We start from the raw sequence: 26331 nt of genomic DNA on the forward strand, positions 1-26331 counted from the left end.
ATTTAATTACTACCTCAAAAGTATCTTTATTTTGCTAGATTTGTAACAAAAAAGACTGTCTAGGCACATTTTAATTCAAAGACAAAAGACTCCTTTCCCACCCAAAAATATTCTGTTGATAGATCTAGAAACGTGCCCTACTGTTGCTGCTAATCAGTAAAAAATTCTTAGCATTTTTACAGCATGAAATAAATTGTAGATTGAGCCAATTGGGAATACTAATGACAAAAGCCATAAAATATTTTGTAACATCAATTACAACTAAAGGAAGAGGACTTGCACCATAGATCAGCACAATATTTTGCAGCCGTGCTTCATTTAAGACTATGATTCCTGAACATGATTTGGAAGTTGATTTGCCAAGAAGGATGTTCAGGAATATGTAATTGGCAGCTATGCAACTGTTGTGCTCCTGCAATTCAGCTGCAGAATTAGCTTAGATGGGAGGATGCGAGTCTATTGAACCTACCTGACAAATCTCCAGACTCAGGCTAAGTTTTCCAAATCGTATTGTTATCAATAATAAACGCCCCTTGATTTTGGTTAAAGCCTTAAAATGGTGTGTTAGGTTCAATCCGGAACGAAAAAGCGATCTGAAAACTAACAGAATCCTCTTAGTAAAGCTCAGATTTGTTTTCACGTGTTCCTTACTGTTATGCACAGACTACCTCCCTGACCACACTCAACAGCTGGACTCCAGGGAAACAACTATTTCTGCCTTCTGACATGCAGGATTTATCAGAGGCAGCCGCTATTTTCTGCTTTACACACGATCACATGCAGTAAAATTTATTCTAAGTCATCATTGTAATGTCACCAGCTTGTTTTTAAAAAACTGTTTATAAGGGTCTTTCCATCCTGATGGAATTGCCATTTAAAAAACAGAGATGGTAACCAGAGGAAGAAATTGAAACTGGAACTGCAACAAGGAGAAAAGCTACACAGAAAAAAAAGCAAAAACCAGGCTTGTTTTTCCTTCCTTTCCCTCTTCCCCATCATAGGAAAATTATCTCCTTGCCCCAAAATAAATGAATCAGTAGATTCTGAAGCAACATATTTGAAAGAGCCTGTTTTCAACCTGATGCAGAATACATTTCCACTAGCTATGCACCACAGGAAAATAACGTCCTACCCAGATACAGCTCCTATTCCTCACACTAGACCCGCTGCGGCTCCACACTCGAGACAGGCAATATTTGGTCACAAGGTGGTTAAACTAAATCTCTCCTAACACAGAGGAATTACCCATGTTCAGCCTACAATGTTCCAGCCAAATAATGCTTTGATAATGATGTCTGCAGTTAGATGACAAATCAGGCTATTTAAATTGCTTCAGCACATACATCCTTTACAGGCAGGGTATCCAGGTAACCATTCTAGCATGGATTTGAGGTGGGAGGGAGAAAGCAATAGCTAATTTCTTCAGCTAGGTGGAAAATTAATCCTGAAGAGATTTGTCCGGTATGTTATGGTCAATTTGAAGAAAAACCATCTAAAGTTAATTATTTTAAAGTATATTTTAAAATGTGTAGCTATGCAAGAAAGGATAAAATAATTGTCCTTCAAAAATACAATGGCTAGGCTTATTTCTGGAAACAATTAAAAATATTTTAAAGCCTTCAATAGGAAGGGTTTCTCTACTTTAATACATGTTAGTATCAACATGCTTGAAATGAGAGGAAAAATACCAGTGCAGAATTTCAGATGCTGCAACCAGCCATCTTTTTGCAAGTTTAATGCTAAGTGAAATATAAAATTCTATATTGCCTTTTTTTTCCTCCCTAAAACAAGCTCAACAATAATTTTAATACCTGGTTAAATAAACGTCGTTACTGACCAGTATTAAATGCTATTATGGCTCCACTTGAGAGATGTCTGGTAATGTCCTTGAGAGCCTTGGAAAGGTTTAGCCACATCAGTAACGTTGGTTTGGGTAGAGATGGGGGATACAGGGACTTTTTCATGCCCTGGCCTGAGTTTTTTTCAGGTTTCAGAAAGGTTTTGTCCATCGAGGAGCCATGTGGAGAGGCAGAAGATGGGACAGGCTCCCCATCTCCACTGTGGTCTCCAGTTTAGAAGCCCTGAATGTCTTTTCTGTGATTCCTGCCTTGGGCATCCTCAATATTTTAGGTCCAGCTGATTCACAAACAGAAATGCTGAGGTAAGACGAGAGGTGAGATCTGGTTCCCCCTGAAACCAAGGAGAGTCCTTCCACTGCACCCGCAGAGATCTGACAGCCCCAGACCCCCAAAGATCAATGTGATCCCTCTTACAGTCCACCCAGGGTGTGAACAACTGGGGGAAAGCTTTCTGCTCTGCCTGCAAACTTGCAAGGGCAGGGGACACGCTGCTCTCTACCACCCTTCACACCAGGAGGATGCTGACTCCATCCCCACATCAGTCCAAGGCAGAGTCAAGTGACCCCCCCATAACAGAGGGCTGGGACAGGGAAGGGACCTGGGCAGGCTCAGCCACATACTCTTCCTTGGCTCGTGCCAGCCGTAAAGGCATTTGCCAAGATGATAGAAATATTCACATTCTGGTAGTGCTTCTCTTGTGATGCTGATCATTTGTAAGTATTCACCAGATCTATTAAACAGGAAAATACAAACAACTTCTGATATTCCTTTCCTTGAAAACTATTTTGGAAAATATGACTCATTTACTTCTCTTCTAAACAGGAGAAGTAATATTTTCCAGCACTCCCTGAGGATGCATTTAACCAGAAGCTAAGCCAGATGTAGAAACGTCTGCAGAGGTTTTTGTTCCTTTCATAAAAAGGGAGAAGAAAGAAGAAAAAAAAAAAAAGACGACAAGAAAACTGTAAAGCAAGAGTCAAGGTACTACTGGGTTTTCAAGCAATGTTGGTCATTTGATTACCCTTAAAATCAGATCCGATCACAGAGAAAACACAGCATATGACCAGCTAGAGAAGGTCACATTGCAGAAGAAAGCAGGTGGTCTCCTTTTTTAACAGCTAACGCAACAGAAGCACAAATCTTCCAGTCACCAAAGAGCCTCTCCTGGTTTGGCAATTGCCACGTATAATATCTGATGAACTCTGATGTCTCACTGCTCAAGGATAAAATCCCAGCAGGCAGGGGCTGAAGGAACAGCTACACAGTCAGTGGGAAAAAATCTTGTATTATTACAGCAGCCACTTATTTTATTCACCAGAATTAAAACCTCTTCACAGATAAAAGTGGGGATTTTTTTTTTCATCCTACAAAGCAATTTTAGATTTCTATAGAATCATTCAAAAGCAATTAAAATCCTGCTACTGTTGATGGATTTGTATTCCTTGCTTGCAGTGATGTCAGGCTTTGAAATTCAGGGCTGCTGAGTGTAATTCTTTGGGGCTTCGATGTCATTGCGGAGTGCCAGAAAATACCTTCCCTATGTTCACAGATATTAAATGCCTTTGGTAACACCAAAATAGTTTCAAGGCCTGTTGCTATTAAAATCCAGAAGATACTGCAATAAAGAATCAGTGCAGTATCAGGCAATTCAATACACTGCAATTTCACCCTTTTAGTGTGAATTTTTAGGGGAAGGGAGAAAAGAGAATCCAATTATCTAATAATGGTACAGTTAGGTAAGAGGGACCAGAAAGCTTTTCCAAATTGTCCTACTGCATCAGAAGTCATAGACTTACGTTGCGGGGGACACACACACACACACACACAAAATCCTTCACAAGCGAGCAAGTAAAAAATCCAAAACCAGTATCTACACAAAAATGATTCATAGTCCTCATCCATTTAAAGGTCTGTGTTAATTAAGCCAGAAAGTGAGCCTCCAATACCAGTGTTTGTTTTGGCTTCGTTTTATATAACAAAGGAAATTGTTGTTAAAAATGTAATTCAGATGTCAGCAATGTGAGGCCATTCCCAGTTGCAGAGATGCAAAATGGCAGGATTAACACTGTTGCGCCTGAAATTGCATGGGAGGGATGAACCCTGATATGCAGCCCTGAATAAAAGGGACAAGCTGTGCCAAAGAGCTTTAGGCACCTCCTGCAATATAGGTACCATTCTAATCCCCAAGAAGGTCCTTCTCCTGCCAAAGGATGCAGCACATAATAGAAAAAGCACAGAGTCAACAACACTGGATGCAAAACCTTGCCAAAACACCAGCAAAACACTGATCAGTGATTATGACTATTGGCTTCTCGGCACCGCGGATGTCTTATTGAGATTGGCATCACCCCAAGAAACTGTTGTTTGTGGATAAACAGGACAATTTCTTTTCTTAGGCCACATTTAGTCTACAGAATTGCTGCATTGTTGCTCCTTGAAAGGCAAATGTAGACAAAGTAAGTTAAATAAAGCTATAATCATGCTGCTGTCTGACATACAAGATCATTAGAGGCCACCAGGCAGAACTGGCAGAAGATATGGGCTGGCTCAAAACAATTGGAGCAAAATTAAGTCTTCAAGGACACCAGCAAAGCCCAGCTGAAGTCAGCATGGGAAGAATTTGTCCCTTCTGCTACTGCTCTGGGTGCAGCCGGGCACTTCAGCACAGCTCGGGCTATGGAGTGCAACAGAGAGGTCATCACGCCGGGGCCAAAATGGAGAAGCAAGAAGGGTTTTCTGTCTTAACTTGGGGCTTTCATAGCACAGCCAGCCTAAAAGAAGGTATGTGACCATCCACACGCAGAGCTAGTGTTATATTACAGACGAATCCTGCATCCTTTACAGCATCATATCCTACACAGCAGGGAACAAGGGGAGCTTGAAAGGCAAACAACAGATTTTTTTTTCTCCACATTTCTCTTCCTTTAAACTCAGAGTAATAGATACAAATAGCCTTGCTCCTGCAAATCATGTTTGAACTGCGGCTGGCAGGAAATGAAGGTGGTTGAAGGGGGGGGCTATAAAAGGTTGTTCATTAGCCCTGCCTTCTTTATGAGCTTCTTCAGTCCCAAAGACAGATGGGTTTGGGAGTACAGCAGAACAGGGGACTTGCGCGTTCAAAGAAATGACAGGATCCAGGCCTGCAAGGAATTCTTCCTCCCATCCCTTCAGATTATGGGGTTAATTAATAACAGTTAATTAATGATGTGTCAATCATCATGAAATGCATGCCTGTGTGAGAAAAGCTGCCCCTCAGGGCAGTAAGCATTAAGGCCCCGCAGTTATGTTTTAAAGAAAGCCCCTGTGACAATTTCTGTGAAGCCTTGAAAAGGACTTTTTAATCCTTTTATCTCAGGATTCACTCCTGGCAAGAGCCAGCCTCCCACAGGAAACCACCTAGCAGAGGTAGTTAAAAATTGCTGTGCTGTTGCCTTCAAGGTGAGGCTCTGGAGGTGGCAGGACAGTGCCAGGTGCTGGCTGTCCCCAGCTGAACTCAGGCTGAAAGCACCTCAGAAACCACCTTGTCCTGGGCGATGGAGCAGCAGGAACCAGGGAGAAGAACGTGGGGGGTATCACCTCTGTTGTGAAACACCCCATGCCCAAACCAGACACCCCATCACTGTGCCCACCCTTCCCATGGTAACTTCAGGAGGGACGGGCATTTGGGCATGAGCATGGAGGAGCTCTGCTCTCGCTCCTCTCTGCCAGATGAGCATCCCAGGCTCTTGGCTGCCAGGACATTCATGCCCATCTGCTCACATGGCACAATGCCCGCTCACAAGTTGTCAGACAATTTCACAGGTGCCAAAAGAGCCTGGATTTGAATAGGTGGCCTGGATATGCTGCAAACCCCATCTCTTCCGCACGGCCTCGCCGGCTGCTAACAGAGCAGGACCAGGCTGTGCCTCACACCGCCCCGAGCCACCGACTCACTGAGGACTGGCACTGCCCCATGATACCCCAGCACGAAAGCGGAGGCTTCACTGCTGCTTCAGGCAAAGCATTAGTGCCCCGAGTGCTACAAAAGCACATGAAAAGCAGCTTCTGTACCAAAATATCCAGTGCACGCCGAGATAACTTCAAGGCACCGTGATACAATCGGCAGCACAAAAGCCCGACTCTCCAAAGCAAAAGCACAAGAGGAGCAGAAACCCCTGCGGCTCCCCACGGGCAGCAACAAACTAGGTCAGGCAGAGAAAAAAAAGGGCATGTTTTGGGCTAAATTCCCAGCTACCCGGCTCTTGTACCTAGGGTCAAAAGGCTGAAAAAAAAAAAAAAAAAGATGGTTTAACTCTGAGCTGGCTCTGGGAATAGGAAAATGAGGCAGGCAATGAGGAAAGCAGCCTGTGCCCTCCTTGGGCACCCTGTTTTGCTGGTGTCAGAGCCCTGAGACGTCAGGTTGGCTGCTGCTGTGACTGGGGGGAGACACGGAGGCTCACAGTGGCACTAGGTCCATGCCAAAGGGGACAGCTGCCATCCCCACATTGCCCAGGGCTGGCATGAACCCTCCTCACTGCACCCCCATCCTTCTGCTGTCAACAACCCCCAGCCCCACATCTCAATCTTATGGAGAAAAACAGGATTTTGCTTTAAGTTGTCGCTGCCATCATCAGCCCCAGGAGGCAGAGCTGGCATTCGCAGCACAGCATCGCTCTCCCCTCCTCCTCCCTGAGGCTCACTCAGAGCCCTGACACAAAACCTGGGCTTGCAGCATGAAAGGCTGAAAAACCTCTGGGTTTTATGCCCCAGGAATCAGATTTTCTGCTTAATAAACCCCTAAAGAATCAGATGCAAAATGTTTGTTTGAAAGTTTTGGCCAGATTATCTTGTTTCAGTGATTCAAACAAGCACAAAATACAGGGAAGCACAAATACGCTGGGTCAAGATTCTCTTCTTGCATACCATGAGATAGAATCAACCAACATCAATCAGTCCTACTAAAAATTAAAGAAAATAATAGCAATCTTTGCTAGATTTCCCCTTAAGTCTACAGAATCTTCTTTTTTTTTCCTGCTTTATGCCAGCTAACCAAAGCTGTTTAAAAATCCATATGCAGACTGTGTGTATCTGAAGTCTGCGTGCAATATTTCTGCCAGCTACTGCAGGTCTCCACGCACAGCTATGGCGTTATTCGTCCTCTGGCTGGGTGACCACCCCTGCCTAAAGAATTTGGACCACCGATTAGCAAGGTTTACAAAAGGGGCTTGAAGTGCTAACAGGATCAGTTGGATGCTGCTGCTGAGAACAGTATCTGGTTTACATGCTGGCTTGGGGTATTTTATTATCCGTAGCACATAATCCAGCACTTTAAACTGCTTCTATTTACAACAGTTTTCCTGTCCCCCCCCTACTCTCCAGCTCCCACACATTTGCAGATGCTACTTACTCTGGGTTTCTGCTACTTCTTCACATGCAAATGAGTCTTCCAGGATTTCTCACTTATTTACACACATGCAGAATGTTACAGCAGGGTGGAAATTGTAAGTTAACAAGAAAAGCACTAACACTGATGAACCAGACACTGAAAATGAAAAAACAAAAAAGTGTCCAGCGTGTTTGTTTACAGCCGTGAGTCACCAACTGCACCACACCAAGGGCGTAATTTGGACATGCGTTGTGCACTCTAAGCCTCTCAGCTTTGCCCAAACTTTCCTGTCTCGACCTGCAAGACACTTACTTCGGTTGTGGGTCTCTCCCAAATGCCACCCAGTTTTTTCATCACCACTGAGTGCAGGACTGTCTTGCCTGAACCGGTGACCTCTGGCAAAGTTGGATGCAGGTCCTCAGCTACCAGACACGCTGTTTCATCATATGCATTTCACTGCTGCTTATCTCCTGCCCCTTCTGACAGCCAGCAGCCCAAACTCAAGAACCCTACAGAAATGTTGGGGACTTCAATGAGATGGTTGTTAGAAAAGCAAACAAGTTTGAAACAAATCTCGGTGCAAGTGGCCAAATGCCCATCTGCATCCTTCAAAGTGGTGGGGATCCCCAGAGCTATCTATCCCTGTGTGAGATAAGGGTCAGCGGCAGAAGGGCAGGAATTTAGCTCCATAAAAATCCAAAAATAACTCCTTTCAAAGGGGGAGATGAGCACAGTGCAACTCATCTCCAGGATAAAGCATACACGCTGCTCCAGACAGAAAACAGCTTCAGCCTCTGGTTTACACCACAAGTCTTGCACAAATCATTTTCCTTCCCTGAATTTCAGTCTCTTGAGCCTGGTTTAAGGGTTATAAACTGTAAAGAAATGGAGACAAATTCCCATGAAATATTTCAGGGTAGTGATATCTGCATATCCCACTGAAAACATTTTGGACACATTTTTTTGCTTAGATTTACTAAGGACATCTTACCTCACTGCTATACTGACGAGTCCCCTGCGTACCAAGCCCTGTTACTTAGCAGTAAATTACAGGTTATGCATTCCACACTAGCTCTTCCCTCAATAACATTTGCTGCTTTTCTGCACAGCTGATACAGGGTAAAAGGTGTGGAATAAGAAACTGAGGAACTGAAAGCAGGTCTCCTATTAAAAGGCAAAGCCACAGGACTGCATTTCTTGGGATGTAGAAAATTAAAATGAAGTAGCAGCTTGATTAAGATCAGTCAGTGAAGATGCTTCTTCCCTAATACACTATGGTAAAAAAAAAGTTAGCTGCTGCAGTGGCTGGCTTTTAAAGAAAAAATAAACACCAGTGTATCTTTGTTCCTAAAGACTAATTAGCAAGATTCTAGAAGCACTTAGATAGATGGCAGCTAATCAGGCAGAGACACTTCACTACTGTAAAACAGGACTGCCCACTCAGCACTCCCTTAAAACCACAATAAGTTGCAGGTACAGTCAGTACCTGCGGCCATTTGTGTCTGCGTAAGACAAGAACACAAATAGATGTTAAGCACCGTGGAGAAACCCCAACAAACGAGTCAACTAAATGAACTAAAATGCAAGGCTTGAATTATTTGTGCAAAAAGCCCCAGTCACAGAGACCATGGGGCTGACATTTCTGCGAGCTGCAGAGTGAAGTCTTCTCCTGTCAGGAGCTGAAGATGCCATGGGGCAGTCAGGGGAGAGGGATTTTGGGGAGAAGCCACCAGCAGTGGTGGATGGCAGTGCCCAGTGCCAGGAAGTGGGATAGAGCTGAACCCCATGGACACGATGATATCTAGCAAAACAGCCCTGGTCTGTGGGAGGAGGGTCTGCTCCCCCCCACCATTGGGACTCACATTGTCCCATCCTGGCTCAGAGCAGCTCCTGCCTGGCTCCAGGAGGGGATTACCCAGGGCAGCTTGGCTTGGGACAGCACAACAGAGCTGGTGCCGAAAGAGAGGGAAAGAGGTTTGTTTTCCCCTTCCTGGCTGCCAGCATGGTGAAACGCTGCTGTCTCAGATCCCTACAGATCCTAACCTGAACAGACAACCTTTGAGCTACCTGGACGTTGACTCTGGGGTCATTTCATAAACATGCTTGCAAAATTTGAGAACAAATTGCTCCTGGTCTGGATGGGATTGATCAATCTTTCAGCCAGCCGTTGCTGAGCTCTAGCAAGAGGAAATGCAGTGCACAGTGACAGACAGAAGGCTGGATTTCATTGCTGTCCAGGGCCATCAGTCAGCCTCAATCCTGGTCCAGCTCCCCTTGAAGTTACCGCAGATTTTCCAATCTGCATAAATGAGATTTGGACCAGAGGCACTGCTGAGTGCTGGAACACAATTTGCATTGAAATACAGAAGAAGTCTGATCTGATGAACAGGATTAGTTATAAAAGAGAAAACAGGTCACACATAATATACCAAAAGATAAAGAACTAAAATACTGCACAGCAACCATTACTGTCCTTATTGAGGACCACATTCAGATCTTGTGTACTTTAAATATCAAGTGATCTAATTCATCCATTTACTCCAGGTTTATTCCTGATGTAAATCTGCCTGTCAGTCTCACTCAAGTAAACATTTCAGCAGGGATTTGGTAGGTAAGGATTTGAATGCCCTTAAAAAGCCCAAAGTCTCATGGATGAGGTCCACAGAATATCTGATTACTGTTTATTACTGCCAGCAGCAAAGAAAACATTTCTTCTTCATGATGTAATGAGACACAATTTTGAAATACACCTAAATAAACTGAATCCTGGGATAACCAGCTTCAAGCTTTCCAACCAGTTTATTCAACCTTAGGTCTCCACTAACAAACCTTGCGCAACACCAGCATTCTCCAGTGACTGGAACAGTAATATGGCTTCAGTCAAGGGATGAAAACACAGTGGCTGGGTTTGTACTTTGACCAGCGACTGCTCAGTCAGGTTTCACACAGCACATTCCAGTGTGCTGAAGTGTTAATCCTGGAAGGCTTCTAGCATAGCAGCTACTGGATGCATATCTCACTTCTCTAGCTGCTCAGAGAAAACATTGCAATTTGATTTAATTGCTATGTTGACTTATAACAGTATGTTTATACTGGATGCCTGCCAGCTGAAATGCAACAGGTTTGCAAAATGTATTTCCTCAAAACAGCATGATATGCAATGTAATAAGGAAAGCAATCTTTCAGTGGCCCCGATTCTGAAGTTCATTTCAACTCCTCTGACTTGGAAGCAATGCTACCAATTTGGAAGAATTACACCAGCCTAATTGATATGATAATCAGGCCTGGAGGCTGCATTTCACAGGTACAACAGTCATGCTGCAGCTTCGGAAAGGGAATATATCTGTAGGAAATGAAAGCGATTACTAGTTGTTTGTATTGTGGGGATTGTTTGGCCTATTTAATATCCCTATCAAAAGATGCATTATTTGCTGAGCAATCCTAAAAGGAAATCAAAGAGAATCTTAAAGAACGTTGCTAATCCTTTGTCCCTATGACATCTAAATGCCAGTATAAAGCTGTGCTTTGCCAATCGAAACAAAAATATTATCTTCCCCATGACCTTTGCTGCTAGATTTCAGCCCAGCTAACAGTGCCTACATCTTTGAGCCAAAAGATATGCTAGAAGAACATTACAGAAGCTGAAAGGTGAGTGCACTTGGTTTATTTCTGTAGAGCACTAGCTTTGCACTAGACAGTGGCTACCAGCTTATTCTGTGGCTGGCACTAGGATGGAGCACGACTGAAGGTTGCAGGAACCAGTGGGTGGCATTATTTCTACAGTGATGAGTTTCAGGAGGGATAGTGAGGGCAAGAGTTACAAACAACATGGTTAACAGTGTTTGGTCAGTTAGTGAATGGGACTTCATGAGATGAACACCTATGATTCAAGGAGACCGGTTTCACAACCCCAAAAGTCTCTTCTGGCCTGATACCACTCTGATGCTAATTGATTCTACTGTACTAAAGACTTTAACTGCAAGCTTCAGCTACTGAGAGAAAGGCACATGGCTCTTACCAATCCTGCACTGATGTGTAAAAACAGAAGAAAAAGGATGTTAAAAATATCAAGCAAAATCTGAAGTTGGAACAGAACTGGTTTTTATCTGTTTCAGTCAAAAGAGAGTTCACTAGATACAGTAGTATTTCTTTGAATGGAACAAACAAACCACAAAGATTTTATAATGAATACCCTTTCTACACATTTCTACAAAGCAGTCTATAAAACTGGGAGTGAGAGATGTCATTCTTAAACACATACCACAGGACACTTTTCTCACAACTCCAGTAACAAGGTGTCATTTTCTATTCATTCCTACTTGGCTTTTCCATAAGGAACTGTGAAAATCTCTCTCAAGATCCCAGCACCAGTGTATGCAACAGGAATCCTAACACTGACTCCACTGGAGGAGAATCTCCCACTTCCAGAATAAAGCCTTGGGAGAAAAAAAATCAAACAGTGTGTTGGTTTTGCTGCTGAGCCAGCTATTTAACTCCACCAGCTAGCAGAAACAAAGGGAAACCAAATAAAACTATGAAGTACATGTTCCTTTTGGACAAATAAGCCAAAATCCTTTGAAATTTATGGCTCTACACCACCCCTACCTGATAAGTCATACAGAAGGCTGCAGCTGCAGAGATCAGTGATCATGTAAATAAATATGATGCTGTACAATACTAGTAAAGTTAGACACACTAATCATGGGAGAAGGGGAGGCTGCTATTTCTTTCCTGTCCCATATGGTAATAATTTTGTATGATTGAACTGTTAGGAGCTAAATAAAACTACACATTAACTGTAAGATACATTGCAAATACATTAAATCTTCCCTGGAGTTTTAGCAAATACTTGCTTTTTCTATGATGCATTTGGAATTAGCAAAGGAATCTACACTGGGCCATAGGATTTATAAATAGATTTGGCTTCCTCTGCAATACTTTATGAGCAATTATTTCAGAAATAAAGATGCAGAGCCACAAATAAATAAAATAATTGCAGATGATCAGGCTTTATTTACCACTATCACATTTCCCTGACTGTTAAGCTTCCCTCCTCTCATTTGCTCCACTAGCTTGAATCAATGACCAAATGAAAAGTTGTCAGTTAATATCAAACACTGCACACAAAAGGTGGCAAAGGCAGATTCTGTTTTCCCCATTTCTAAATCCTGCCTGGGCCTTTCTAGAGCTGGCTTGCTCCCTGGATAAATTCATCATGGAACTGGGAGGCTGGGAAAGGGCACAGCAAGTCAGATGTGTTCTGCAGGGTTTCAAGCAATCTGCCAGGAGTGCATTTTGCTATGACTCCCCTGCAGAAGTCACTGCCAAAGGTTTGGAGACCTCTCCTTTGGCTAGCAGATGCCCAGCCGTGTCTGGGAAGGGTTTGTATGCTCTCCCGTCTGCTGCAATCCTGCTCAGACAGGTATCAATTCAATGTGGAAGGTACTGATACAGCTACGTATAGCAAAACCAGCTTTCCAGGTACTTCAAATGAATCAAATCCAGGTAGAGACTGGCCTCATGTGTACATATTACCCTATATGTGCCTCACACCATTCAGCTTTCAGTACTTCAGATCCCAGACAGGGCAAGACACTCAGTATTATCAATTTTCCTTGGGATCAGGCCTGAAATCCTACTGATGTAAACTCTTCTCCAAAAAACAGTGGCTCGGTTCAGTTTAACATAGACATGCAACTCATATTGCCCCCTCCAGCGGTAAGCGATAAACTGAGGCCCCAGTTTTCATTTGCAGCTGGACACTCGGTACTATTTAATGGTTGGGTTACCTGGAGTTCATGAAGAAGGTTGCTTGTATGAAGACGCTTACCAGCTTGGGAGAAAGGAAAGCCTAATTTCTGCTGCTCTGAAAAGCTGTGGAGCCAGTAACACAGTAACTACTGAAACTCATGGGATGCACCACGTGGAGATGGCCTGACTAGCCACCAAGGGCTTCCTTCCAAGGAGCTGATCTAAGAAGCAGCCACCAGGACAATATCTTGCAGCTCTCTGATGAAACCATTTAGAAAAAAAACATCCTTTACATTGCCAGTTCTGATCACCACAGATGTCTGGCCCTGATCTATAGCCCTCTGTCCTGGGAAGGCAAAGCCAGCTTTGTGAAGCCTGGATCAGAAGGGCACCCTGCAGAAAAGAAAGAACACCAGAAACAGCCTGGAAAGCATCTAGGGCCTGAAGAGGGTCCTACAAGAAGGAGTCTCATAGCTTCAAAGCCTGATTTTCATTTTTATTTTTTGTTGTTCTAGGCTGCTTATTTCTGTATAAAAAATGATGCTGCAAACCTCTCCAAGAACTTCATCAACAACAGTCCATAAGCTGGTGAAAGAGGCCAATGGGACCAGATGCCAAAGGAGCTAGCAAGATTTACGCTAGCTGAGCATCTAGCTCCCTGTTCACTGTTATCAGAATGAAGACAAATGCTTGCAAACAACCTTATTCAAAATCACTAACGTGTTCAGTGATGCTCAGCACAAACACAGCAGCATTGCTGCTGTAAGGTGTGGTGCCTGGGAACACAGCTGCTGAATGCTCTAACGCTGCTTTTTCCAGTGGTGTATGTAATGCAAAGAGCAGTGAGAAAATAGGGTGTTGCTGCCCTTCAAATCAAGCAAACTGAATGATTAAGATATAATTTTCTGTTATTGTTCTAGTGTATGGTAGTAATTGCTTCTACACAGGAACGTGGCTGTACCTCTATTGTCATCCATCATCTTGCTGAGGCTGCATACAGTACAGTAGAAACTGTAAACTTTCAATTCGATCTCATTAGCATTCCCAGAATTACAATGTCATACAATGATAAAGACTGAGATTATCTACATCTGAGCAAATGGAGAAGAAACAGATCACACACTACATAAAAAGCCAACAGCACAACCACAGTTCTGCCAAATACTTACAGGCTGCTCAAAGCTTGATTTGGACAAGACACAATTAAGAATTGTGCCTATATGCATCAAACTTGCAGATATAGGGGACAGACCCATGCATTGCTGATCTGATGATCCCAGCATTCAGGGAGAGGAAGGGATGATGTTGCAGTAGATGCTCTCTGACACTCTGCCTTGCCTCTAACTTGGCAGTATTACCTGTGCTTCCTCTGACCTCTCCCAGGCAACCACTGATCCACCAGAAACACAGAGAAATTTGTGTGCAATTTGGGCAGTGACACAGAGGCATTTGGCCTTCTCAAATGCCTTGTGCTGCCTGGAAGTTCACAGGATTTCCTTGTAATTCCCAGGATGAACGCACATAAGGAGGGTTCCTATTCAAACTTGGGTTGAAGGAAAGTGGGGCCAATTATTTGGCCCTTCTGGCAGACAAATAAGATCAAGCCAAATCTGTACCTGTTTGAAGTCAATCTACAGCAAAATCTATACCAAAACAGGGAATTTGTCAGTCTCCAGCTCAGTCTTTGTGCCCTGAGCTGTGCTCCCTGCTACAGCTGTAACACAACGCCAACACACACTCCAAGACACTCGTTCTCGGTACTTTAGTCTTTTATGGACCGTCTTAGAGGAAATTAACTGAACTTCCCTACAGTGGGAACAAAAGAAGAAAATGGATTTATTATTGCAGTGGTACCTTTGACACAGATACTGAGTGGCTTCATTACACATGTTGCAGCACCAAGTGTCTTGGCTAAACCCTCTACAATAAGCACAGAGTCATTTTCCTTATTACAATACAAACACACAGGTCAGGATTCAGAACTCATCTACATCTGCTTTGCATCTGAACAACTTCCCTCATCTCAATGGGATCTGGACAGGCACAAATCAAGGCTGCATCATCCTACTCCTTCCTTTTCTGTCTAGATTCATTACCTTGCTGCACCACTCTCAAATTTTCACAGAGTCAGCATAGTCATAGCTAAATGACTAATAGAACTCTTTAATACAAACAACAGTAAATCAGTGGATTAAATTATAATCTATCAGACAAATACTATTTAGCTCTTCCCAAAGATGTTCTGAACCAGCTCCCTTGTCTGGCCATATTCCAGAGGAGCACTGACACTAGACAGAGCTCAGACCTATGGAGTAAGTTTCCATAGGAAGGAGATGCTGCAAACATCCTGTATTTATGATGGGGTATTTCACAGAGATCAGAGTGAATAGCATTCCCGAGAAGACTGTAATGTATCTGAAGCCTCCTCACTATCTCTTCCAAAGACCAGTCTAGCAGGGCAAGGTTTCAACAGACCTGAAGCTCTATAGTCAGCAGCAAGCCTAGGAAACCAGACACATTAACCTTGAGAGACACTACAGCAAATTTTTAAAGGCTTAGAACATAGCAACGGGATATTCAACCACAATTTCACAGACTTTTTTTACTTACTTCATTGGTTTAAACAATGCTTGTCCATAGTTCTGGAACGTCATGATAAGCTTCAGCTGGGTGCCTCCTGATTTCATCGCTGCGGGAAAAAAAACAAAACCACTTTAAAACACTACATATGGATCTACTTACATTCAGCTTCCTTGAAACAAAATCATATCTCTTTTGCTCTGTACTAGGTTCAGCACTGCAGTATCCGAGCACCAAGCAGGGCAATCCTAACTGGATAACAGATTATTCAGCAGTTGCAGAGTATAGGGAAGGGCTTTGAGCTGCTGATTGGGACTAAAAATGGGTTGTACTCCCTGACATGCCTTTGTCTTCTCCAAATGGTCAATATGGGCTCCATAAGCACCCTAACTGAATGGCATGTATAGGAACAGACCATTGGAGTCTTGTTTCCTCCATCTTCAATTGCTTTTGGAGCTCCTTTTAGCAAGTGACACACTCTGGGAAAGGAGATGGGGTGCCTTCAAAGACAGCTGCCGCTAGGATGTACAGTCCAATGCACAGCAGACATCTCCTTAATTAAAAGTATGAACAGATATTATAGCAATCTCTGATCTCTGCTGCGATTTTAATAATTGTTGCTGAGCAGTACAGATATGTAAATTAATCTTCTCTATGCACAATGGATATGTATCCAAGCCCATCCATTAACTTCAAGGGATCCCAAGACGGCTTGTACACGAGAGCAAAGCTGCACAGAGCGGGTCGCTGGCTTTGCGGGGAGGGTAGGAGAGGGCACACAGAGCAGCCAAGGCTGCGGTCTGCACTGCACACCGAGGGCCATCTTTGCTCAAACATGAAATGGACTCACTTTCCAACTGAGAGCTAATGGGAATTGAAGACTGACATTTAGTCACACCAGTCTGAACAATTTGGACGATATCACATTAACAGCCAGATTATAGTGTTTCTAGAGTCAGAGCAGTATTTTTTTAATTTATGAATTCATAAAAATGCATTTTACTTGATGATAATGCTACTTAAAAAAAGATAAATACATACTTTGGCAAACCAGCTGTTTTTTCACCATCTCAATCAAAACTGCTCTGAATAAATGAAATGACCTATACTCTGATTCTTTAATTCACTCCTCTGTTTGGAGAGGCAGGCCATGGCAGTCATATTTGTGTGGATGAGTCAGTTATTTAAAAATGATTGCTACGAATGATCAGATAATCAATCCCTTTCTTTACAGTTTTGACAAAACCCATGTCAACTGTAGAACTACATAAATGTCAAGTTACCTTGCTCTGTAAATTTTGGCTTAGAGCTGCCCTTGTTCCACCTGTACAGCTTGTACATTTCTTTTTTTCTCTAATCAATGCCATTAGCTACACATCTTTTTAATTACTCATCTGTGCCTTATTACCGATAGGTCATCGGCTCTCTTTCAGCACTTGTAATCTGTATTTTTGCAACAAAATGCTGTGCAGACCTGGTCAGTGTAATTATACTTCTCCTCAAATAAAATCCCTCCCACCTTGCTGTTTTGCTGATCCCAGCCTTCTCTCACATTTCCAGTTTATCCCAAAGGAATAAATAAATAATTAGAAATTAAAGGGCATTAAAGAATTTGCACTGAACAAGGAAAGCAGCAGGTCAGTTGAGCCACACCTGAGGGGAGAAGGAGCAGCAGGCCTTTTCATACCCAGCCTGGAGCCTGAAGGCAGTAGCCCTCCAGCCAAACACCTACATGTGCTGCCCTAGGACCACCACAGCCCAGCCATACACTCTGGAAACACTCCCAGTTAGTCTGGACAGCTAGAGCTGCCCGTGGCTCCTGCCACAGGGACACCCCGGATCAGCCCCCACCACCATCCCTGCCCAGCCGTTGCTGAGAGCATGGGGGTTGCCCCACTTTTTAAGGGGCAGCCTGTACTTGCACCCCTCTGTGTGGGCTGTCTTCATACCGGTCAGCACCAAAGGGCAGAAGCGCATCCTGCCTACCCAACAACTCTCCCCAGCCCGTCTCAACACGGCTGCCTGCAGACTGCTCCCACCAACCTAAAACTGGGTGGCTTTTTCTCCGAAATTGATGTAATTTATGCTTTTTCATTCAGTTCTGAGGAGCTCTGGGCTTACAGATTGGCTCCCTCTCCTCTGTGAGACAGGTATGTCCAAAATATACCAGAAATCCTGTAAGCCCATCAGAGCAAAGGGAAGGGTAGAGCCTGTTCTGGGGTACCGCTGGGAAGCCAAGTGTTTGGGAGATCACAGCAACACCAAGAAGAAATAAAAAGGATGCTCCAGCATGCCCTCTTCTAAGCACAAAGTCTCAGATGCACCAAGATGACTGGTTTCTCAGCAAATTGAAGCCACTTGACAGATAATGATTTTGTTAGCAGCCGAGCTCAACAACAGGCGTGTCATCACCAAGCAAGGAAATGCATGAAGAAGATTAACAATTCAGAATAATTCTTCCACGAGACACAGAGGCCTGGTTTCCTGTCAGAAAGAATTGAGCTGAAGTAAGACAAAAGAACCTCCCTGGTCTTTTTAGATCCATCTCACTGTATAGCCTTAATCGGCTGCCACAGTAGCCTAGACTGAACACAAGTTTTTCAGGCATGTGCTGCTCAGAGGAAAATTTGGACCTCCCCAAAACAGAGGGTGACACTGGTGGGAACAGTGTCCTATCATGCCTTGTGGCAGGGCATGTGGACAACCACCCACACCGAGCTCCGTGTTGGCTTCTCCCCACATCACCCTGACTTGCACGCAGATGCTTAAACTTCTGCCGCTCATTCAGGCTGGAGGTGATCCAAAGCCACCTTCCAAGTCCAGACTAGTTATAGTCTAACATTGTAAACCCTGCAGAAAGGGAAACATCTGAGCTTAGACTGTCCTTTTGACCTCAACAAGACTCTTCATGCACTCTAAGCAGACTTGGAGGCATTCCAGGGTGCCCAAATCCTGGGGGTGGCAATGCCAGAAAAGAGCAGATCTCATTGGAAATGATTCAGTCAGATCTCTAGGTAAGATTACTGTCACAGCACTATCTATACTAGGCTGCTGCAACAAGGCTTTTACAATCACATACCAAGTTAACTTCAAGAAGTAGTTCCTGCACCTTGCGTCAGCATAGCCACCAATCCCCCATGAGGTTTCAAAAGTTCATCTATTGTCTGGGCTGTTTCTTCATCCTCTTCAGGACAGTCCACCCTGCTTCTTGCCTCTGCTGCATCCAGAGTCTTCCTTCTCCAGGCTCCTCTTCCAGCCAGCCTCTCCTAAGCCAGGCCCCTGCTTCTTCCTGGGCCTCTCCTTGTCTCCTCTACATCTGGGGTACTTTCTCTCCTCTCCCTACTTCTTCCATGTCTCTCTTCATCCAGGATTCCTCTTCATATTGTCCTTAAAGCTATTTAACTACTTAGCAGGACCCAGCCACAGCTGTGCATTATCCACGTCAGCCAACCCACCGCCCCTGAAGACAGCCCACAGCTGTATATTATCAATGTTAATTAACCTGCCTTCATTCCTCTACAATTCCTCTACAGATTACTCTCCTTGTCCTAACCTAGCATTACATCTGCGTACTGGCTTCCCCCTCATTTTCTGAGCAGTATTCCTGCAGGAAGCCCCCCTCCTGCTCATCCCTCCGATAAATGTGTCCCTCTGGCCATTATGGCCCAACAGCGGGAGCCCTGTCACCTTCCGGGAGCTTACCCCAGACAAACACCCCTTGCTTATCTGGAGATGCCCTTGTGCCTTCACCTACTGCCCACGGGAACGTTTGCAAAGAATTTACAATACCCAGAAGCAGCACATACAATTTTCCAAGAAACCGGAGGATGCAATACCATTGCAAGCTGTCATGTCTACGATCAGCAGGCCTAGTATTGTTAGGGCGGCCTAGCGACATCAGGCTGTACTGACTGCGAGGGAAACACTAGTCACACTCTTGAATTCACCTTTTCTTTTTCAAGGTTTCTGAACATACTGTAACATCACAGGTCATGAACAGCTCTGTAAAAGACTTTATAAACCTGCTAGCTCCCAGCAGGTACCTTCAATCAAGTCTCATACAGCTCCTGGACGTATTGGCACAGTGTTAAAAACAAATCCCAATACCATCATTACTTTTTGTCTTCAGGTGACTCCAAGCCTCTCTTTTTCCCCCAAAGTAGCAGGAAATGGAACGCGGCATTAACCTCTCCTGTTAACCCAGTGCAAGGGCTTCAGGTGTGATCAGAAATCTTCCCGACTTTAGAGGGCTCTGCTTGAGAGCCTGTAGGACTAGAGTCTTGTCCAAAAACTAGTGAAACTGGTGGGATTCCTTCTGTTTTCTCTGATAGAACTTGAATCAAGCCTCCAAAAGTCCTCACCCCATTTACATCTATGAGCCTGTTGTCACAGCCACATGCCATGTCTGCTACTTCCCCACCTTGTCCCCTCACCAACACAAAACCTGAATTCCCTTTCTGCTCCACAGACACCATCCAACACAAAAGATGCACTATCTATCATCTCTCAATCATCTTTTTGTAGCCGCACGCTACAGGGTTTCTGGCTAGCATCTGGTACTAACTCTTAGTAGAGGCACAATGTCACCCAAAAGGATCTGACCCAAAAGGATTTGGAATTGGAACTGGTCTGACTTTCCAAATCCTCTGTTTTGCTGCATGACAGCCCTCATCCTACTGGCCTGTCTAGACCATATGGTCATTCGACGGAAAGTGAGAGTCCCAACAGGACCTCTGAACCCGCCTTTTGGTCAGAATCCAACAAACATTTTAAAATGTATTCAATATGCAACGCTAATGTCTGAGAAGTGAGATCCAGTTAAAGCCTGGGAAGCAGTTAACATCTGAAACAGAGGACATTCAGATCCATTTTGGATTCCTATTAATAGATCAAGCTTAAATTTAACATAAACATGTTGATTGGTTTTAACAAGTAATACTCTGCCCCAGGCTAGAGACATGGCCCTGTAAAAGCTGTAAAGAACATATTTCAAAACAAATTCAAGCCCTCATCATCTCTTAATTTGTTCTTGTTCAGCCAATTCTGCTAACTTGTTTTTAAAGGCCTTTCTTGGTTTAATCAAGAGGGTAAAAGACTTCTGGAGGGGAAAAGATCTGTAAAATCATTCAGAGGCTTTGTTGTACATTTTAAGTCCCCTCCTTTCATCTGGAATTGTACATTAAATCAATCTGTTGACTCTTGGCAGATTCATTGTTTTCTTATACACTAAACCAATGGTGCTACATTTCATTATGTTTTTCACATATTCTCAACAGCATTTTTTCCCTTCCTTTGGATGAGAGTTTTATAATTTCCTTTAGCACCAGAATTTATATTCAATAATTAGCGTCTTGTCTTTTTCTTTTTTTTTCCCCCTGACTTGAAGCAGAGTCCACCTTAGTTAATTGCAGCATCTATTCACTGCGTGAGTAATCTTGCATGCTTGCTTTCTAATTACTGCCTGTACAAACTGAAGGCATTGCGGGTTCAGAAATGAACTCGATCAGGTAATGTTTCCAAACCTTTCCAACGAGAGAATTTAAAGAATCAAAAAATAAACCCCAAGTAAACACAGGAAATACAAAAAAGCCTGTTCTGCTCACAGGATCCCACAGCACGGCTCCTCCAGACAGCAGTACGAGCAAGATCAAGGCCACACTGCCTCTACAATGCACCAAGCCATATTTGTTGTTAAACTGCTGACAGTGCTGCCACAATTATGCACAGACATCTTGTAAATATGCAAGAAAATAGCTAACTATGGTTATTTATGCATGCAATAAACAGTTTTGAAAGGCAAAGGAAATGTGCAATTGCCTGTGCATGTGCTGCTTCTGAAAACTGGGTTTCAGTGCTCAGTGGAAAAACAATTCTCTCTAGGCTCCTATTTATGGCAAGAGGAAATTTTCAGTGAATTAAATCAAATTAAGAGCTATCCCTTCATGCTGAACAAAACGAATAGGAAAGAGATGTACTGATGCAGGGCACAGAATAGTTGCTCAGCTTGAAAGCTGCGGGTAACCCTGTCCTTTCCGAGGCCAGCTGTAGGTGTCACTGTGGGAGTGAATGTGCTGCTCCTTCCCATCCACGGATTTGTTCCATTTAAACTTTAACATCAAGAAAATGTCACCTTGGTGCTCCCTGCTCTTGGGAATTGCTTCTGTCACCGTTTTCATTTTAAAATAACACCGCACATTACAGAGTCGTGTGAGCGGTTCTGATAGATGGTGGGGGATCAATCTGGTCACCACTCGCCTCCATAAATAATGCAAGCTGAGCAGAGAAATTACAGTGTGGCTAAGAAAGCTGCAATTTGGATCTAATTACTGTAGGTATCAAGAACTCACACAGCAAATTACCTAATTCTATTAGAGCCAAAGCAAATCTGAACACTGGGAAGAAACTGGATAAAGCAATATCCCATTTCATCTAATGCATGTAAGTCTGTATATTTAATTGTCCTGCTTGCAAAAAGAAGCCTGGAGATTGTGCATTATGAAGGTTTCCATTTATTTTATACTTCTAACCTGGCATCTTTGCAGCTTCCTTAAAAAAAAAAAAAGAAAACAAAAAGCAAACCAACAAAAACTGACCATAAGGAAAAAACCCCAGGCAAATTAGAAGTTATGCTGGAATATGCAAAAGAATATAGCTGCCCTATAAATGTCCTTTGGTCAAATATATTACTCTTTATTAATCAGCTTACATGCTTCTGAATCCCTGCTGCTGCTCTGCAGTAAAGCACAAAGCTGGCAGGTATTATTTTAAAACATACATTTTAAAGCTCCCAAAGAATTTGCAACATAAAGTAAGAGATGCTGCACTGTGTAATAAGAAAAAAAAAGCAAGCACATTAACAATATGCTCTTTCTTTCTTTCTTTGCAACCTGACAAAGCTCCTGAATCCCCAGAGGCAGGCAGTGGATGCTACCAGCAAAATTCAGATCCTGGCATCCCTACATTGGCAAAGGCCCCTTCCATTTCCATATGCTTGATTTTAGACTGGGATTTATGCGTAGGACTCATTCCCTGTCAGTTCCCACAGCAGCCGATACAAATACCAAATGTAGTTCATCTTTTAGTTTACAGAAATGATACTGAATCATTGACAGAAACTATGGCTCTGTGCTTTCGTTAAGGGCATGAGGCCCTACCGTGCCCTCAAGAACCTTGTTCAAACATTAACAGAGAGACAGTCCCATAGGAAATTGCTAATAACTACCATAAATCTTCCTCTGTGGTCCCGTGGCCCTTTCCCCCCACTGATCTGAAAGCTCTATCAAGAGCATAATTAATGGAAAACCTCACAACACATCTATATGACACATTAGGTGAAATCATGGCCCCAGGGAAGTAAATGGCAAAACTTCCACTTACGTCACCAAGATCAGGATTTCACTCCTATTTTTTACGATAACCATTTTGCTGCTAGGGTAACTGAAGCATAGAGAGGTTAAGCAACATGCCCAGAAGATCAAGTGAAGAGCGGGTACTAAACTATTACTTCTCCTTCCTACATTCCTTTTTCTCCCAGCAGCTTGTACATCCCTACATCAACCTTAACCACCCCACTGCTCTGCAGAAGTGACAGGCTCCAAGGCTTGAATGCTGCTGAGTTTGCTGCAGACACTGCTCTCCTCCTGCACAGGCAACACGGCTGAGCTCTAAAGTGTTGAAGAGGTAAATAGTGATTGATACACTCAGCAGCCATGCAGCACAAAACACTGCTACAGCCAATGCATTTTGTGTAAACCTCAAGAGACAAGCCAGGAGATGGTTTGGGCAGCTGGGCAGGACGGGGGGCACTGCTGCTCTCGGTCGGGGACAGGGCAGAGCACAGCCTGCGCCTTGTCCTCCTTGGTGGATGTGCTCAAAGAACAACGTTAACATGTGTTATAAAGTGATGGCTCAACCCCCATTCGTACGTGCCACTAATATTCCAGAAATCAGTTGGTACGGAGGAGAGAGGTCAGGGAAGGCAACAGCTGTGTCAAGGAGGGAAAACACCCAGGCCATGTCCATGCCGTGCCCTCGCCCCCCTCCAGCACAGACCAGAGAGGCATGGGCAGGGTCTGCTGCTGCTGCCTGCAGGGTCACATCTGAGCTAGAGAAGGGAAAATACATGGCTTAATTGTCAAACCTGAGCTCCTTGATGAATCATGCCGAGCCAGAGTTTTGGGGACAGAAAATCCATCACAGGTTAATAAATGAGCCTGTGTTTGTCACCTTTCATGAGCTAGGTGTCCACTGGACCCTTGAATTCAACATGTGGGATGGCAGCTGGATACCCCAAACTGCTTTATTCAAAACCCTGCCCCAGCAGAGCTCAGAGCAGAGCTGGGTGCTGGGTACAGCCACCACACACCTCGACTCATGGGGGCGAAGCTCTCCTGTGGCTTCCTGCATTTTACACCTACTCCATCTGGATCAGCTAAATAAGCTCACTCTTGATGACCAAGGATCTCCCTTCTTGCTGCTCAGCAGCCACTGTGATTCACACAATGGAAAATGTAAACCCTAGGGCTGCTGTGCTGTGCTTGCCCCGGCCATTTCCTGCTGAAGCCAGGGGAATTTTTGCCTTGCAGAGTTAAGGACCTGCTGACCTCATCCCGGGTGCCAGCACACCATCAGCACTTTTACAGAGCTCCTGCTATTTCATCCCTCTGAAACGGACTTGGCAACTTTGTCGTCAGCGCAAGTAACTTCATTTTCTGCACGGCCGACGGAAACTGAGGGTTGTGCTGCACCTACCTCTGGAAACCAAGGGGTGTGCATTTGTTTAGTATCCCTGGGCTTTCATTTGGGGTTGTGGCTTTTTTCCCCTGCGCAGCTATGCAGCTAAATTCAAGGAAACACACGTTGTCATTAAACAGCCCTGGAGAAAAGCCCTGAACTGTGTCACCTTGTTTAACCAGAGCAAAAGGTTGACATAGGCACATCCCCATTGTAGATTTACAAGCCAAATAAAAAGAGCTGAACTCTGCTCAGTGTGAAGCTGGCTCGCCTGGAGCTCCCTGTGCAATGCCCAGGGAAGCTGCAGCTCTGCCGAGCCCCACGGCGCTGGATGCTCCCACAGCCGCGGCTGCAGGGAGGCAGGGCAGCCGCCTCTCTCCTTCCTTGGGAAGATGCACTGCCAGACACAGCCTTTAAAAAATAATCAGCTTATAATACAAATCTAGCTCATGCAAGATGCTATCTGCTTTTTGCCATCGTATTTATTTTAAATAACCAAATAGGGCACTTTCAGCCTGATCACGACTAAAAGATCTCTGAAATGAATGAGGTTCGCCTTGCTGGCAGACTTTGCAATTATTTGGGTAATACAGAGCTGGCAATATCTCTTTACGTTTAACAGGGAAAATGAGCACAGAAGTCGGGAAGCAATGTTGTAGGCACGCCAGAGGAAGCCATGCAAAATATTAATAGTCAAACAGCAATGAGATCCTGAACAATGAGCAATAATGATAAAAAATTATATATATCCAAACATACCAACACTGGTTATCTTTTGGGAGACCAGGTCTTGTAGTAAAGCCTCAATTGCAGGATTATGTCTGGAATACAACTCGTACCGATTAATGCCAATGTGGAATTTTAACCAGTTTGGGTAGGAGTCTATGGAGGTTTCTCCAGTTGGCAAAAATTCTTCATTATCTTCATTTTGCCTACCACCAAAAAAAAAGAACAACACAACAAAAACCCAAAAATGAGGAGAAAGAAATAATGTTACAGTTTGTAACAGGCATCAAGAAACAGGGCTTTCAAAATGTGACAACTCGGAAAGGCAAAGCACCACAGAGGTGGGAGAAGCCCCCAGCTCACCCCTGCGCCGGCTGCACGCCAGGAGCCTGCTCCCACCTGGGGTCAAGGAGGAGATGGATTTTCCCCTCCACTCACCATGCCTGATTTAAAGCCCATGAAAGTCAGGAGCGAAACTCAGGGTGACATCACTGAGCGTTAGCAGAGGCCCTTACATAGCAGGAACAGAGAGCTGCAGGTTGTGCATTGCGTTCAGGTGGTATGATGCTGCACACATCTTTTCCAAGTTTGACCCCAAGGACAGCACCGTCCTGCACCTTTACGTAGCAGGGACCTGGGTCTGGGAATGAGTGCAGCAGTGACCTGACCTGTCGTACCAAATGCTCCCACTCACAATTCTTCTCTTTTTTAAAAAGAGAGAATAAGAAGAAACTGGATCATTCTGAACTGGTTGCTGAAGAATAACTGGAAGATTTTGCCCCTTCCCTAGCAGGAGGAGACTATTACAGAAAAGAATTGTTAAACTTACTTTTAACTCCCCAATTTCTTGTTAGTCCTGCGAACTTTGGCTGCAGCCACTAAGGAAAATATGTACAACAGGCAGTTGCATTGTGGATGTCAGTGATAATTTCACTCTTCACCTACTGAACATGCTATCACATATCTTTGATCCTTAAGTCTTTTGTGGATTTAGTCACGTCCAGACGTTCACACATTTGTGACTCTTCCCCCCACCCCCCCTTCACCCCCTCCCAGAGTAACCAGAACTTTTCCAGGTTATTTCACTTCACAGTCAGTTTTGATTATTAGATGGAAGGGGCCTGGACAATCCACATGCTTGTGGGGCAGAAATCAGAAATATTTATCCTCTCTTTCTAAAGGTTTAGATCATGCTGGCTGCTCTGAGGCTTGACAGAGCTTTTGCACGGTACAATGCAGCTGTTTAAACATGACAATGTCAGTGTGTTTGGAAGAGGGTGCTGTTGTATTAGACAAGCCTTTTGATTTTTCAGTCAT

General features: G+C 44.0%; 1 protein-coding gene across 1 annotated transcript in view; it reads right to left on the reverse strand.

Moving 5' to 3' along the window:
* The window catches only part of FAM20C (FAM20C golgi associated secretory pathway kinase), a 73286-nt gene that overhangs the window by 32009 nt on the left and 14946 nt on the right, over positions 1-26331 (reverse strand). The window contains exons 2-3 of the mRNA XM_080382427.1: positions 25048-25220; positions 15586-15664 (exon numbers count right to left, since the gene is read on the reverse strand). Of these exons, the coding sequence (XP_080238553.1) occupies positions 15586-15664; positions 25048-25220 (252 nt within the window). The remainder of the gene's footprint in view (positions 1-15585; positions 15665-25047; positions 25221-26331) is intronic.

Source organism: Falco punctatus (genome assembly GCF_963210335.1).
Source record: "Falco punctatus genome assembly, chromosome: 4".
Classification (NCBI taxonomy): Eukaryota; Metazoa; Chordata; class Aves; order Falconiformes; family Falconidae; genus Falco; species Falco punctatus.